General features: G+C 31.6%; 2 protein-coding genes across 2 annotated transcripts; one reads left to right on the top strand and one right to left on the bottom strand.

Annotated features, from left to right (window-relative positions):
* The first annotated feature begins 233 nt into the window (after positions 1–233).
* On the top strand, positions 234–1,329 carry LOC107011123 (protein GAST1). The gene is made up of 4 exons (XM_015210484.2): positions 234–415; positions 524–583; positions 674–707; positions 834–1,329. The coding sequence occupies exons 1-4, from the start codon at positions 353–355 to the stop codon at positions 1,013–1,015; spliced, it is 339 nt and encodes a 112-aa protein (XP_015065970.1). The 5' UTR covers positions 234–352; the 3' UTR covers positions 1,016–1,329.
* Positions 1,330–1,999: 670 nt separating this feature from the next.
* On the bottom strand, positions 2,000–9,715 carry LOC107011122 (kanadaptin). The gene is made up of 12 exons (XM_015210483.2): positions 9,093–9,715; positions 8,480–8,565; positions 8,202–8,281; positions 7,840–7,895; positions 7,328–7,376; positions 6,790–6,936; positions 6,162–6,257; positions 5,938–6,051; positions 5,627–5,751; positions 4,905–5,137; positions 2,716–3,525; positions 2,000–2,615 (listed from the first exon to the last, which is right to left on the bottom strand). Exons 1-12 carry the CDS (start codon positions 9,584–9,586, stop codon positions 2,566–2,568), a joined length of 2,340 nt encoding a protein of 779 aa, XP_015065969.1. The 5' UTR covers positions 9,587–9,715; the 3' UTR covers positions 2,000–2,565.
* Between the last annotated feature and the right edge of the window lie 4,806 nt (positions 9,716–14,521).

Genomic DNA, 14,521 nt, shown 5'->3' on the forward strand with positions numbered 1-14,521 from the left:
TTTTGAACTGAAAAAGAAATTGACTTAAAACGAACAAAAAGGGCAAAAAACTTCTTACATTATGCGAAATTGAAATAAAATGCTCCGGTTAATAGTTTGGTCCAAAATTATTGATGCAGTTAATAAATTTTGGACCAAACTATTGATGGCAGAGACATTTTTAGATCAAACTATTACCTGTGTATATATTTATTCAATTTTGCATAGGGGATACTGTTGGAGTGTGACAACAGCAAGTGCTAGGCTAAAGAGCTTAACCACTTGAGAAGATCCCTCTCTATAAATAGAAGTCGATTCTCTCAAAGCTCTACACACTTCACTTCCTCTCTTAGCTTCAAACAAAATTACTACAATGGCTGGGAAAATGAGCATTGTCTTGTTTGTTCTTTTGGTGGTTTTCCTGACTCAAAGTCAGGTGAGCCCAAATGTTTTGTGCATCTCTATTGTTTTCGACTCGAATTATATATATATATATACGTATTGTTGAAAATATATTAAATGATGTGTGTGGTTGTGTGTTCAGGTTTCAAGGGCCAACACTATGCGTGATGAGCAGCAGCAACAACAGAGAAATAACCAACTGGTATGATCCATCTTGCGATTTTATGTACTTTATTAGCTGATCAATTTTAATTTCCATGACTAAACTATATTTTAAATGTGGTGTTTGCAGTATGGTGTTAGTGAGGGAAGTCTTCATCCTCAAGGTATAAAAACTCACTAACTAATTTTAAGTTCAACTTCTCATAGGAATAATGCTGAGATTACCGTACAAATTTTTAATAAAGGTAGGTAGCTCCGTCCTGATGAAGTGTGTTGTTGTAATTTTTCAGATTGTCAACCAAAATGCACGTACCGGTGTTCAAAGACATCGTATAAGAAGCCGTGTATGTTTTTCTGCCAGAAATGCTGTGCAAAGTGTTTGTGTGTTCCTGCTGGTACCTATGGCAATAAGCAAAGTTGCCCTTGCTACAATAACTGGAAGACCAAAAGAGGTGGCCCAAAGTGCCCATGATCATCCATATTGTATTAAAATGTGACTGCAAACACCCAACTTCTGTCAAATCTAGTAGTATTAATTAATTAATCAACACTTGTCTCAAGTGGTGTATTAGCTAGTAATGTTAGGTCCCAATTATATAGAAGAAGATTGGGCTAGCTACAAGTACTATAGCATGGTTATAATTATGCAGCTTTTTTGTGTGACTTATTTTATATTATTATGACTATATCTTAAGTGATATTTATTGGTGTACCATAAGAATTATAGCATGTTCAAGTCATCTAGTCCAAGGCCAACTTGGCGTTTGAATGGGCTATTATACTAAAGCAATCTCTCTCTCTCTCTCAAGACTAGTTTAGTAGTTTTTACAACAACTAACTGATTCTTCGACTCTTGAGTATCTTAATAACCGCCGCCGGCCACTTGAGTACCACCGCACCAGCCACCCTCCCGAAATCTCCGATCAAAGTTGAAACTCCTACATTCTCAAATATATCGTTCAGTTTCTTCCAAGTCATTCTCTTTCAATGGGGAAAACGGTTGTACCCAACGAAGCACTTGACAAAATGTTCTAGCTCAACGGAAGAATCATGAACTGAGTTTTCGATTTTTCATCTGGGCTTTAAAACGAAAGCGATTTTGCAGCTGGATTTGCTTGTAAAAGATGGGGGATTCGATTTATACTGGACTGTTCTATATGAACTTTAAGGTTTCTGGGAGCAGAAAAGGCTGTAGAGGATTTTGGTAAAGATCAATGAAGCACAGGGACTTCTGAAGTGTATGAAAAATCACTAGAGAATTATGTTGTTCCCCTGAACACAACTACGATTGGGGGTTTTAAGGGTGAATGATAAAATTCTGCAGAATTATTTTCTCCCAAAGGTGTCAGCTTTGAGGTATGGCTTTCAAATGTAAAATTCCATGCCTTCAGAAGAATACAACCTCTCACTCTTAATCAGATGTTTTTGGATTCAAATATTGAGAATAGAGAAACGGTAGTTGTTCCCCTTCTATTGGGCCTTCGTGCATTGAAAATCTTGATTAATTGGTTGCCGAACACGTTATACAAAAATAAAATCGACTTGTATCATGCTACACAAAATCACTTATGAGCTTTTTTGGAGCGGGCACAAAGCATTGCATTACAAGCACATCTTCTCATTATCTCTATCCTTTCCGAGTCAATCTCTATATACAATTCAATCAGGAAGGTGTCAGGTTCTTGTTACTCAACAGAAGGTACAGGAGCAAGAGTGGGAGAATGGGATCATAATCCAGTTCTTGTATCTTCCCGTTTTCTCTTTCTTTTCTTCTCTTCAAACAACAAATCTTTCATGGAATTGTACACCTACAATGTCAATGTTGGTGTTTCAGCCAAGCATAAAACATCACTGATGTGGACCCCTCCTCTGTCTCGCTCAGACGTCCCTGTCAAGGATTTTTGCAAGATGAGATCTCAAACCAAGCTGTAAATGCTATTTAGTTACATGATCCATCAGCAGTCTGTAAGCCGAGCTACCCCATCCCATAGTTACGTGTCAAACAATCAAAATCTCAACCATTCAGTAACCAAGACGATCATTCAGTGAGGTGCGTCCATCACCTGATTGCCCTGGTAAAAGTTTCACAAAGACCAGCAAAATTGTCAAAAAAAACTTGAACATCCATTAGTAAGCAACTAAGCGTAGGCATGAACCAAATAAGTGGCATACCTTCAGGAGGAACCCAAGAATCGTAATCCTTCTCACTCTTCAGAAATGATGGTCTGTCTGGACCAAGAACCTTCTTTTGCTTTTTTTTCTTTTCCTTCCTGGTTTGACTTTCATGTGATACATCGCCTCCGCTGGATTCCACTTCATCATCAGTACTATGGTATCTTTGAGAATGTTTCAACAGCAGAGCTACCGCATCTTCTGCTTGTAAATCAGCTCCAGTGGATTCTTGAGAATCTTTGACTTCAGTAACATCAGACTTCTCAACTTGCTTGCGCTTCCTTATTATTAGTCCAGGACCTGCACTTTCAATTCCAGAGTCGGCAGTCAACTGTGTAGCATCTGGTTTTACCAAAACTTTGTTCCTGTCTTTGTAGTCAACAAATTGATCATTGTCTTGCAGTTCTGTCTGTCGTTCAATAACTTTCTCTTGTTTTTTCTTTTCATCTACAGCACCAAGCCATTGGGGCTTACTAGCGATGTACACAACATTTTTACCACCAGCTGCATCAGCCACAATCTCCTTCTTTGTTTCTTGACTTAATGAAGAGTTAGCATCAATAGTATCCTGTTTCTCCATTAAGACCTTAGGTTCTGCTCTATCTTTTTTGTTCTGCTCGGGTGGAGGCTGCTGACGAGCAGCAGTTGCAACAGTTTTGGTCATATTGGTCTTTGGTTCTTGTACTTTCAGCTCCCTCTTTTTAGCAGCCTCACCAGTAGGATCAGCAATCTTAAGCAAGTAAAGTACCCTGTCCAACTCCGTTTGGAGAGTAGCGAGTTCCTTGTGAAGCTTTTCCTCCTCCTCCAGAGCTGGCACAGAACCAAAAAGTAAAAGGTCAACAAAAGACATACTAAATTCTGTCAAAATTCTATCTCAATAAAGGAGTTTGAATATAATTCATGGGTGGGATACCCATTCTTCCACTATCAGAAATGATCCCTTGCATAATTGAATGCTCATACACATAAATATGCAAGTGTTACTGGAGTGGAAGGATTCAGCTACACCGTTCAGCAGATATGCATGTTGTTAACTGAACAAAACTACCCAATGCATTTCTCTTAGATAAATGCACAACCATTCTTATTATAAACTGACAGCCTTTTTTTTTTTATGGAAGTAAGGAGAATTCGTTAGAAGGCATCAAGAAGATGCAAGGCAAAATATTTACAGCATAAAAGGGGTCTGCTCCTGTACAAGAATTTACTAGATGACTAAAGAGCAGACAAAGTCCAAAAAAAGATCAACTGTGGTGACAGGGGCCTGGTTGAACCAACTTATAAGAAGACTAAACAGTTGGATTTAAGAATGTGGTTAGGAATTGAAACCCCATCGAAACATCTACAATTTCTTTCATTCCAGATGCACCAAAAAATAGCTGCAGGCACCATATCTGTATGTATGTTAAAAAAAAATAAAAAACTTAAAAATATCATCAACTTGAAGATGCATATTCAAGTTGATGATATTGAATGCTGCCTATGTGATGGGAAAGTTATGGAAACAAATGAACACCTGTTTGAAAAATGCACATGGATGAAAAGTGTATGGCAGGAGATTAGTGAATGGACAGGTATTGCCTTGCAAAAAGAGGGGATCAATCAAGTGCTAGGCAACATCAAAAGGAAACATTGGAAGCAATTTAAGGAGGAGGTAATTGCAGCCATTTGTGGAGCTGTTTTACACCACACTTGGCAAGCAAGAAATTGGAGAAGGTTCAAAGGGAAGCATGTACATACGAAAGAGGCAGCAACACAGATAAAGAAGGAGATAATAGAAAGGTTAAATTTAGTTAGTCATTCCAAGAAAGCACAGAAATGTAGTTCTTTTATTCAGCATTTACTTTGTAACTAGTTTGTTTTGGTTGGAGGCCTAGTTCCTGATCTTGGAAATAGGTGCTCTTTAGTTTGTACTTGTTCCTTGATGGCATGGTAATATTTTACATTTGTTACCAAAAAAAATTAAATAATATCAATCATTAGGGATTGGTCCCATTATTAACAGAAGAGACAAAGTGAGAGACCAGTGCATGATAAGATGCCACCAGATACTCCACAAGCTTTGTCAAATTTAACTGAAATCTCAAATATATAATTATCATAAAAAGAAACCCAAATGTTACCTCCAACGAGATAAGACATTAGCATTCAGACAATTTTGGAGTTTATTTGCTAAAATAATCACGCACCTAGCTGAGATGAAAGGCCAGACATGTAAGCATCTAGTTCATCTCCAGCTTCAACTGCACTTTCCTGACCTGTACCATCCTTTTCATCAAGAAATAATTTTCTCTTGTCTTCCATTTCCCTGACAATGGCATCCTTCTTATCAAGAAGAGAATCAGCTGTCTCGATTGATTGATTTTCGCCAACTTTTCTCTTTGAAGGCTTCTGTGTGCGATCATAGAATTCATCCTCCTCACTGTGCGGTAAGAAATTCAAGTCACCTTGTCAATGCGCTAGCTCAACTCACTAATGACAATCACAAGTATACTGCCAACCTTATTTAGATCATTTCAAGCAAACATACGGCGTACACAATGAAATTTGTTGAAATTATTGAAGATCTACAAATTATGTACTAACCACATGTTGTCAATGGACTAGCTCCACTCACTTAATAAAAATCACGACAATTTCAAGTGTGCGTTTGGCCAAAGAATTGTGTTTTCAGGAATGTGAAAAAACACCAAAACAATACTTCCACTCTAAAATACTCACAAAAATTCAAAAACAACTTCAATTTGTACTCATGGCCAAACACAGCTTTTTTTCAAATACTCACAATTTTCATGGCCAAACGCCAATCTGACATTCCTAAGATCATTTCAAGAATTATGTACTGCATAAAGCATCAACCAAACAATGAAGTTCATTGAGATAAATGAAGATCTGCAAATTACATACTAACCTTGAAAACTCTTCTTCTTCAGGCTCCTTTTTCTTTCCATTGGATGTCCTTCCAGTGCGTGCACCAAGACTTTCCCGTATACTCTCATTTAAAGTCTCTTCCAAGTTTTCAAGCTCTTCCACTATCTGATAAATTTTCAACACATGAATTAAAGGAAGGATATTGCTAAAACATTCAGTATACTGGAGTATTATTAGACCTTATAAGAAAGGAGTTAAATGAACATGTGATATTCAACACCAAATAGAACAAAAGAATGTCTTCTTTGAGTATTAAGGAATCAAAGAGAAAATGCTGAAGGAGCTATTAACCTGTGATATCCTCTGTTCATTACGAGCAATTTGAGTTTGTTGTCCCTGTGTCAATCCACCTTGAGAAATATCCTTGGCCCGAATAGCATCTATCTCTTTTTTCATATGAGCAATCTGAAATCAAAAGGGGTACAATAAGATACGCATACATTTGCAAAGGGGTACTTTTCCTCAAGAGATCCTTCAGGTTAACAGTAACATAGAGAAATTAAGTAAACAGGTACCTTTTCAAGTCTTTTCACAACTTTTTCACGTGTTTTTTCCTGCTTCTCTGTAAGCTGTCCCTTGTAAGTTTGCCAAGTTATTTCGTCAACTTCATCCTAGCATCAAAATCAATTCGGATAGCACTCTATCAGGATTTCATCACATGCTACAAGAATTTAAAATATTGAATGAATAATAGCAGGAAAGAATGACTGCAGTGTGCAAGGGATCAGTGCTCAGAAAAAAAGATTAACTCGTCTATGCAGGTGAAAGCAACCAATGCATAGTTACTTGCACAACCCGTTACTCTTTAATTCCTTGGACAGTATCACTTATTATGGAGTCCACAACATTGTCAAAGGTGTTGCTGAATATTTTAAATACATAAACAATTTCTTTCAAAAAAAAAATAACGGTGGGTTGGGGAATGGGCTCTGCACCTCTGCAGAGATTTAAGTTGTCTAACAACCTACAGAGAGGAGACATTCGGAAAAAAAAAAGAGAAAAATTAACACTAAAAACCTTGCCAGTGAGAAATTAGTTGATATGTGTAGGGGAACATCCTAGAGTAACTTTAATAACTGTTATCCAAAAAGAATTGTAACATTTACCAAATACCCTAGAGGAAAATGAGACACATAAACTGACCTCGTTCTCCTCAATAGCATCATCACGCATTCCCCATGAGATCCCATCTGCACGAGATGCTTCCAGTTTTGCACGGAGAAGTGATGCTTCCATGTCATGCATCTCTTCCCGGATCTTCGCTTGTCTTACCCTCTTCAGGTCAGCTTCCTACAACATAAAAACAAAGTAATGCATTTGAAACTAGTTAACTCTAATAAAAGTGTTCTGTTTGGTAAAATTTTGCCTTTCAATTTGTTGAATATGTGTCATCTGTTCTGGTAATCAGTTCCAAAAGGGATTTGATGAAAAATGCTATATTGCACTGGCAAGACAAGCAAGAATAACTGTATAAAATGTTCTAAGAAATAAAAGGAACTCCGCTTTTTTAACTTATAAATAAGAACAATTATGAATTATCCGATCAAGGGCATTAAATAGCTTGTACCCATAGAACATCTGGTGTGACATAGATAAGGAATAAATAGGAGTTAATATCATTCCAATTGTCATTACAAAAGTAATTAGTATCTTTGGAATTGCAATAGCACAACTGTCATACCGGTGGCATCAAGTCAGTTGGTCCTTGAAATATGTATAATCGTGATGATCTGTAGAAAGGGAAGAACATTAGAAAAATGCCAAAACATTATAACACCACTAGTAAGAGAACTTGTTTATTCCTTCCGAGCATGATCATTTTTAATCCAGTGTATTTTGTATCATTGCGCCTGCAACATAACCTTTGTACTTCTAGGACACTCTTCTTGTGAAAATGTTGCATCCTAAAGGCCCAACATTCATCGTATTATTACTTTGTTGGTCTTAAAATCTTCTCATCTAACTTGCCTTCTCATTTTGAATGATGAAATTTTATATTTAAAAAAAAGATAAATGAAAGAGCTCACTGTGGAACTACTGGATCATAATATCAGAATGAGGCAACCATCCATAATGAATGTAGTCTATCCTAGAATCTCAAATATACATGATTTTAACGATCATCCTATCAGATAGATAACATAACAACATAGAGTGCCAGTTTTCTTCAACAAGCTGGAGTTAATAACTTACTGTCCAAATCGAAGGACATCACCAACATGGAGATCCACAAAAACTCTCTTCTTCACCTAATAGTTTGCAAATGGGCAAGCCATTAGTATATATGCTCTTTACTAATTTGAAAAATGAAACCAGTCAACCACACCATAAAAAATGACAAGAATGGAACTAATAATCTTGACAGTAACATGCAAGTGCTACAAGAAAAATAATGGAGTAGCTATCAATTATGGGCAGAGGATAGAGCAGACAACTATAAAAAGGCATGATGCATAAGCTGAAGGCATGCAATTGATTATTTGAACCTCCTCATCTGTTTTATATTCTGAGTTAACTGGAGTAACTGATAGATATAAAATGATACGTTAAAGTACCTCTTTTTTATTAACAAATGTCCCGTGTGTACTACCAAGGTCATAAACATAAGCATTGCCGTTTCCCTTGAACTGTAAAACTGCAAAGAGATGGTAGTTACATAATCAACGCCAATCAAAAATCTTTTTTAAAAAATGAACAAATATTTGCATATGAACTGTGTTAATTACACCAAGAATATCCATATGCACAACAGCACAACGATATAAGGAAACAAAAGGCTGGTAGAGCAAAGTTAGTCCCATATATACCACTTGTAGAAGTAAAGAAGCATTACCAGCGTGAAAGCGAGAGATGGTCGGGTGTTCAAGGACAAAATCACAAAGATCAACACGCCCAAACATGTACGCCCCCTTCTTGTGCCTGGACAGCAGTAAAAGGTGATAAGAATTCCATTAAACAAAGTAAAATCCCAGCAACTGATACAAAATATGAAGCCTTGCAGAGTCCCAGAAACAATGCAAATGGGCCGTCCTCCCCATTCGGGAGACATGAACAGTAAGAGAGATATAGAAACCCGTACAGAATGTATAACTAGAAAAATTAAACTTGTGCAAGTTCAATTGTAGGAGCTACAAAGTAAGATAGCACTTGATAAGAAACCTCAGTAACCCTTACACGTATCTTCTAGTAATATGATAGACAATTTCAAACCAATAAACTAAACATTAGGCAATTGTACCCAAAATATAGATACTACTCAGGAAAAAAAACTTAATGTGATAATCAAGCACAGTAGTTATTTTGCTTTAGTCAATATATTCGAAGGACACAAAAAAAATTCTTCCTTATCGATTCGTTTGATTGTGTTACCGAAAGTGGTACTTAAAACCCAGCACAACAGAAGAATAAGCTTATGAGGAACCAAACATAAGTTTGCAGACACATACACATCAAATTTATCAATGATGGATCCATCTTTAAGCACTTCAAGATAAAACTTATGACACGGACGCCCACTCCATGTCGGAATCGTGTACGGAACTGAAGCAGCTGATCGTTGTTCTTGCTTCTTGTCTTCATTGGTGTCGTTACTCTGGGACACAGAGCTCGAGCTGGAGTCATCTTGAGAATTGGCACTTTGTTCATGTTCAGCACCGGTTTTATCCGAGTTCGACTTGCTAAGGAATTTAGGGGGTGGGGGTTTCATTAAACTCAAATTGGAGTCTTCCGAATCGCTAGGTTGTGATTGGTAGTTCTCTTGATCGATTTGTTTGGATGAATCCGAATCCGACTTGCTTAGAAGTTTTGGAAGTGGGGGTTTCATTGAAGTCCGAGTAGAGTTTGAGGTCGAAACTTCGTCTAAGTTTGAAGCATCAGGTTCCTGGGTCACAACCGCGGTTTTAGGGTTCCGGGGCGGCGGCGGGTTCATGTCAGTCGTCATTCTAAGACGGGAAGATGAACTTAGTGGCAAGGAGGAAGGTGGAGGAGAATGGAAGACGGAAGGAACAGCAAGAAGAGGTGGAGAAATTGGACCCAATTCTTGAAGCCCTCCGGATACGGGTCTAAAGCATCCCAAAAAGGATTTATACCTATTTTTTCGTGGCACTCCCTTGAGAAGAAGGGCTTTTTTTTTTTTTGTATTAAAAATAAATTTACTACTAATTATATTTTGCAAGAAAATACTCTTATGTATTTTTGCATGCATCTCATTTGTAAAAGTAAATTCTAGTAAACAGGCCTGAAATATTTTGCATTAATGATAATTTGACTAATAATTATTTTGTATTTCAAATATTAACTATCTTATCTAATTTTTATAAGGAAATTAATTTTTTATAAGAAATTTTAGAATAATTAAGATCTCAATTTTTGATCTATTCTTTTTTCATTTCACAAATACTATGACTCATGCATAGAGGATATTTTATTACTCCTTTATTTATTTTTTATATTTAATCTCACTGTTCATCATCATTCACCACTCATATACTTGTTCTCAATTATTATAATAGTCCATTATGAATCATTATAATCATCATTGTGATTTATTATTACTCGTGATTACACAAAACTCACTAACACATTTTATTTATAATCAACATTTATAATAATTGTTGTTTATTATGACAAAATACATAAGGAAAAATCCTTTTGGCCATAATAGTAAAAACACATGTTCACACTATGAACTAGTTTATTTTTGACATTGTCTTTAATTCAAATAGTGAATATATTCTTCAATTATATTTCCAATGCATTGAAAATAATTGATGAGATTAATTATTTATGATTCCATAGTTAAACATTAAAAATGAACCACAAAATATATCTACCAAAAAAATCATAAGTATCCCACCCTTCTCTCTTGAAACTTTCAATATCTAAAAAATTGCTTACTAAAAAAAGTTAAAAATATAAGCGTAGTAAAAAACTATGTAACCAAAAAAAAATGTAAAAAATATAGTATCTCTTTTTTAGTTTCAAAAATTCCTCCTTTTTACTTTTTTTTTTTTTACAAAAAATTATTTATTTTCTATTTCTTATGTCTTAATGATAAAAAGGAAAAATTTTAAAAATACAAAAAGAGGAACAAAGTGTAGATGATCTATTTTACTTTATATTTTCTAATCTGCAAAAGATAAATTATATCTAAATTTTAATATTAAAAATTTATATTTATAATACTCAAAATTAATAATATGAAATTAATCGAGTTGACAAAATAATTACTCCTACTTATTTGAAGGAGTTGTTATTACAAATTAAATTTTTACAAAGTTAAATAATAAAAGTAGACTATATTTATTAGATTGTACTTAGAATATATGTGAGCGAAATATGAAAAAACTGAAACTACAATAATATTTCTCGTATTATGCAATTGTCTTCATATCTCAATCTCAGATGAATCATATCATAATAAAGATTTATCAATATTAGTATTTTTTTTATTTGAGTAGTAGAGATGCATACAAATATTATTTGGATAAAAATGTTGATGGAGTTTCATTGAGAAATTATATTAACATCGAACGGATTTAAATTATATATTATTATTTTTAAGATAATCTAAAAAATATTATAATAAAAACAGTCAAAACTCAAAATGCTTTTAATATATTATACAAATCATAAAATTCATATAACTTATAAGTATCAATCCTAATTAATTACACTAAACATTTGTATATTATATATTCAGTCAAAGATAGACCCTCTATATTTTGAAATCAAACATTCACGTCCTCTATATTACAAAAATCATACAAATTTTATCCACCAATAATGTTATTTCTACTTTCCTAACAATATATATAAATATTGTATAATATAAATGTTCTACACAAAAGAAATTTATATATACATAATTCTAAAGCAAGAAAATAAATAAAAAGAAATTACACATAAAAAATATTGTATTTAAATAAAATTATAAATAAAGTACGTATTTATATTAAAATAAGTTATTACTAACCGTTATATATCTTATTAACTAATTTGTATCACTTAACATTTTTAAAAAATATATTAATTTTCTTTTAAATCAAATGCATGAATAAAAAGTTTCTTTTCGGTTTAAAATTTTGTGAGAATAACTTCACAAAAACTGTTTTTTTTTTATAATTTTAGTTTATCTATTAATAATTTACTTTAACATATGAATAGTGTATTTAAAATTGAATTATAATATAATTTTTTCAATATATTAATTATTTATATAAAAATGTGAAATTAAATCTAAAAAATAGTGTTTTTTCTGTTATCTTATAGAATTACTTTATTGGAGACATAAAGATATTTATACTTATTAGTTTTTTTTTTAATTTACTTCACATTTTATTTTTATTTTTAAAAGAGCCAGTAAAATAAAATAAAAAAGTAAGGTAAAGAAGTAAAATGACAAAAAAACGAGAAGAAAAAAGAATTTGACGAAGAAACATAACTATTAAATATTTTATTTTCCTATTTTAGTAGGTGGGATCCAAAAAATTAATCTTATCAAAATAATTAATGCTTATGCAATTTATAGATAATAGTTAGCCTTAATTTTATTTTAAATGAAAAAGGTTATAAGTGTCTTTTCAAAATTCTGATCAAAATTTTCTGACGATTTAGCATCTCTCAATACATATTACATAATTACCTTATCAAAATAATTTTTTTTAAATAGACATTTTAAGTTTGTGCAAGTCTTATTACCCCATAAAATCATTTCCAATCATTATAAATATAACATTTTGATTTATTTTTACATCAGCTGCGATATCACGCTTAAGAAGGGCGTGAATGAGGAAAATTTGGCTTCAACCAGTGAAAACATATCAATTTGATCTCCCAACAACTGCATCTACTTCACTTAACGGATCAGGCAACAAAATTGAAGAAAACCCAATTTCTGAGTGAAAAACTTTAGCGGAGTAAATATAAATTCTTAAATGCTCCATCCCACCCCCGCGGCGAACAAGGGAGGTAAGAGACAACAAATTCAATCTCCGTCGCCGAGGAAATTAGATAGTTAGGATGAAATTTTTCACCTACAACGAGCTTAAGAGTCCGTTTGGCTGGGCTTAAAAAAAGTAATTTTTGAAAATTACAGAAAATGCTGAAACTGTTTATTTTTAAAAAGTAGTTATGTGTTTGAATAAAAATGCAGAAGTTAAAAAAAAGTTGTTGATGTGTTTGACAAATGAGTGCTGATAAACACTTTTTTAAATCAAAATGTTTGAAGTACCCTTAAAAGTTGTTATAATGATAAAAGTTGATTAATTTAAGTTTTTTTACTTAAAAAAATAAAACAAATTAATTTATATTTTACATCCATAAGTAATTATATTTTGCTATCATTCACATATTTTTTTACTATCACAAAATTGTTTATAAATAATAATTATAATATTGATATATAATAATAATAATAATAATAATTGTATGTAACAATAAATAATAAAGACTACTACAATAATAATAAATAATAATAATAATATAGTAATATAATAATAATTATAATGATAATATAATAATAATAATAATAAATAATAATAAATTAAATAATAATAATAATAATATAATAATAATAATAATATATAATATATAATAATAATATATAATAATGATAAAGAATAATAAAATAATAATAATAAAAAAATTTAATAAAATATAAATAATAATAATTATAATAATAATATATAATAATAATAATAATATATAATAATAAAATATATGAAAATAATATAATAATAATATAATAATTTATGATATATAATAATAATAATAAAAATAATAAAATATTAATTATAATAGTAATAATATATAATAATAATAATAATATATAACAATAATAATAAAGAATAATAATAATAATAAATAATAATAATAATAAAATATTAATAATAATAATAATAATTATAAAGTAAAATAATAATAATAATAAGTAATAATAATAATAAAATAAAATAATAATAAAAATAAAAATAAAAGAACTAAGGATAAAAAGGTAATATACACGGTCAACATAAAATGACTTTTAATTTGAAAAAAAAAACACCCCTCAGTTTAATCAATTTTTAAGTGCATCCAAACAGACTGTAAAATGTGTTTTGTTTGATGGATTGAGACTATGCTAGTCCGTTACAATTTAAATCTTTCATGAAAATTCCATCTATAACAATTTAAAAAATAATTTATAATCTTAGTCTTCAAAATATTTTCAAAATAATTAAAATTGAAGTATTAGAGAATGGCCAATTTGTTGCAGTATCTGATAAAGATACAAAATGTGCAAGAGTAATTTTTTTGGAATACACATTCCACGACAAATTGATAATCCAAACATCATATTTATTGTTTGATTCGCTTAACTAGTCTAGTTAAAGGTTGTATTTGAAAAAAATAATAATTTTGAAACAAATAATAGTTTTAGTGGAAAGGAGTGATTGAGTGAAATGAATAATCCAGTTGGATTTAGAGGTTGAAATGTGAAAGAATTTAGGTTTTACCCGATTTTTTATTAAATGGATGATAGAAAATAAATTATTTCTTTTGAAGTGAACACATGTGCAAATTTTGAGATTATCATTATTGTTTAAATGGTGTATTTATAATGGTTAAAATTGTTTTGTGATGTAAGAGGATTAACGCAAATTTTAGATGTCTACTTCAAAAATTATTTAAGTTTAATTAGGTAATTATGTATTTTCTCAGTTATTAATTTTCATCACCAATATTTATTATTATTGACAATCGTCACCTAAAAAAAATATCAAAATTTTAACTAGTTTTAATCATAAATCATCTTTTAATCCCCTTCTTTCCAATATTTTTGTTAATGTGAGTATTAATTCAGTTGATATTTTATTCAATTTTTATATTTATTTGA

This window comes from Solanum pennellii, chromosome 2 (assembly GCF_001406875.1).
Source record: "Solanum pennellii chromosome 2, SPENNV200".
In the NCBI taxonomy this organism is placed as follows: domain Eukaryota; kingdom Viridiplantae; phylum Streptophyta; class Magnoliopsida; order Solanales; family Solanaceae; genus Solanum; species Solanum pennellii.

Bases quoted from the DNA above. Each gene is read 5' to 3' on its own strand.
- LOC107011123 (XM_015210484.2), top strand. From the start codon at position 353: ATGGCTGGGAAAATGAGCATTGTCTTGTTTGTTCTTTTGGTGGTTTTC. The intron at 416-523 runs GTGAGCCCAAAT...TTGTGTGTTCAG, and splicing joins TTTTCCTGACTCAAAGTCAG to GTTTCAAGGGCCAACACTAT. The intron at 584-673 runs GTATGATCCATC...TGGTGTTTGCAG, and splicing joins AACAGAGAAATAACCAACTG to TATGGTGTTAGTGAGGGAAG.
- LOC107011122 (XM_015210483.2), bottom strand. From the start codon at position 9,586: ATGACGACTGACATGAACCCGCCGCCGCCCCGGAACCCTAAAACCGCG. The intron at 7,896-8,201 runs GTACTTTAACGT...GCAAACTATTAG, and splicing joins CATTTGTTAATAAAAAAGAG to GTGAAGAAGAGAGTTTTTGT. The intron at 3,526-4,904 runs GTGCGTGATTAT...GTTCTGTGCCAG, and splicing joins TGGCCTTTCATCTCAGCTAG to CTCTGGAGGAGGAGGAAAAG.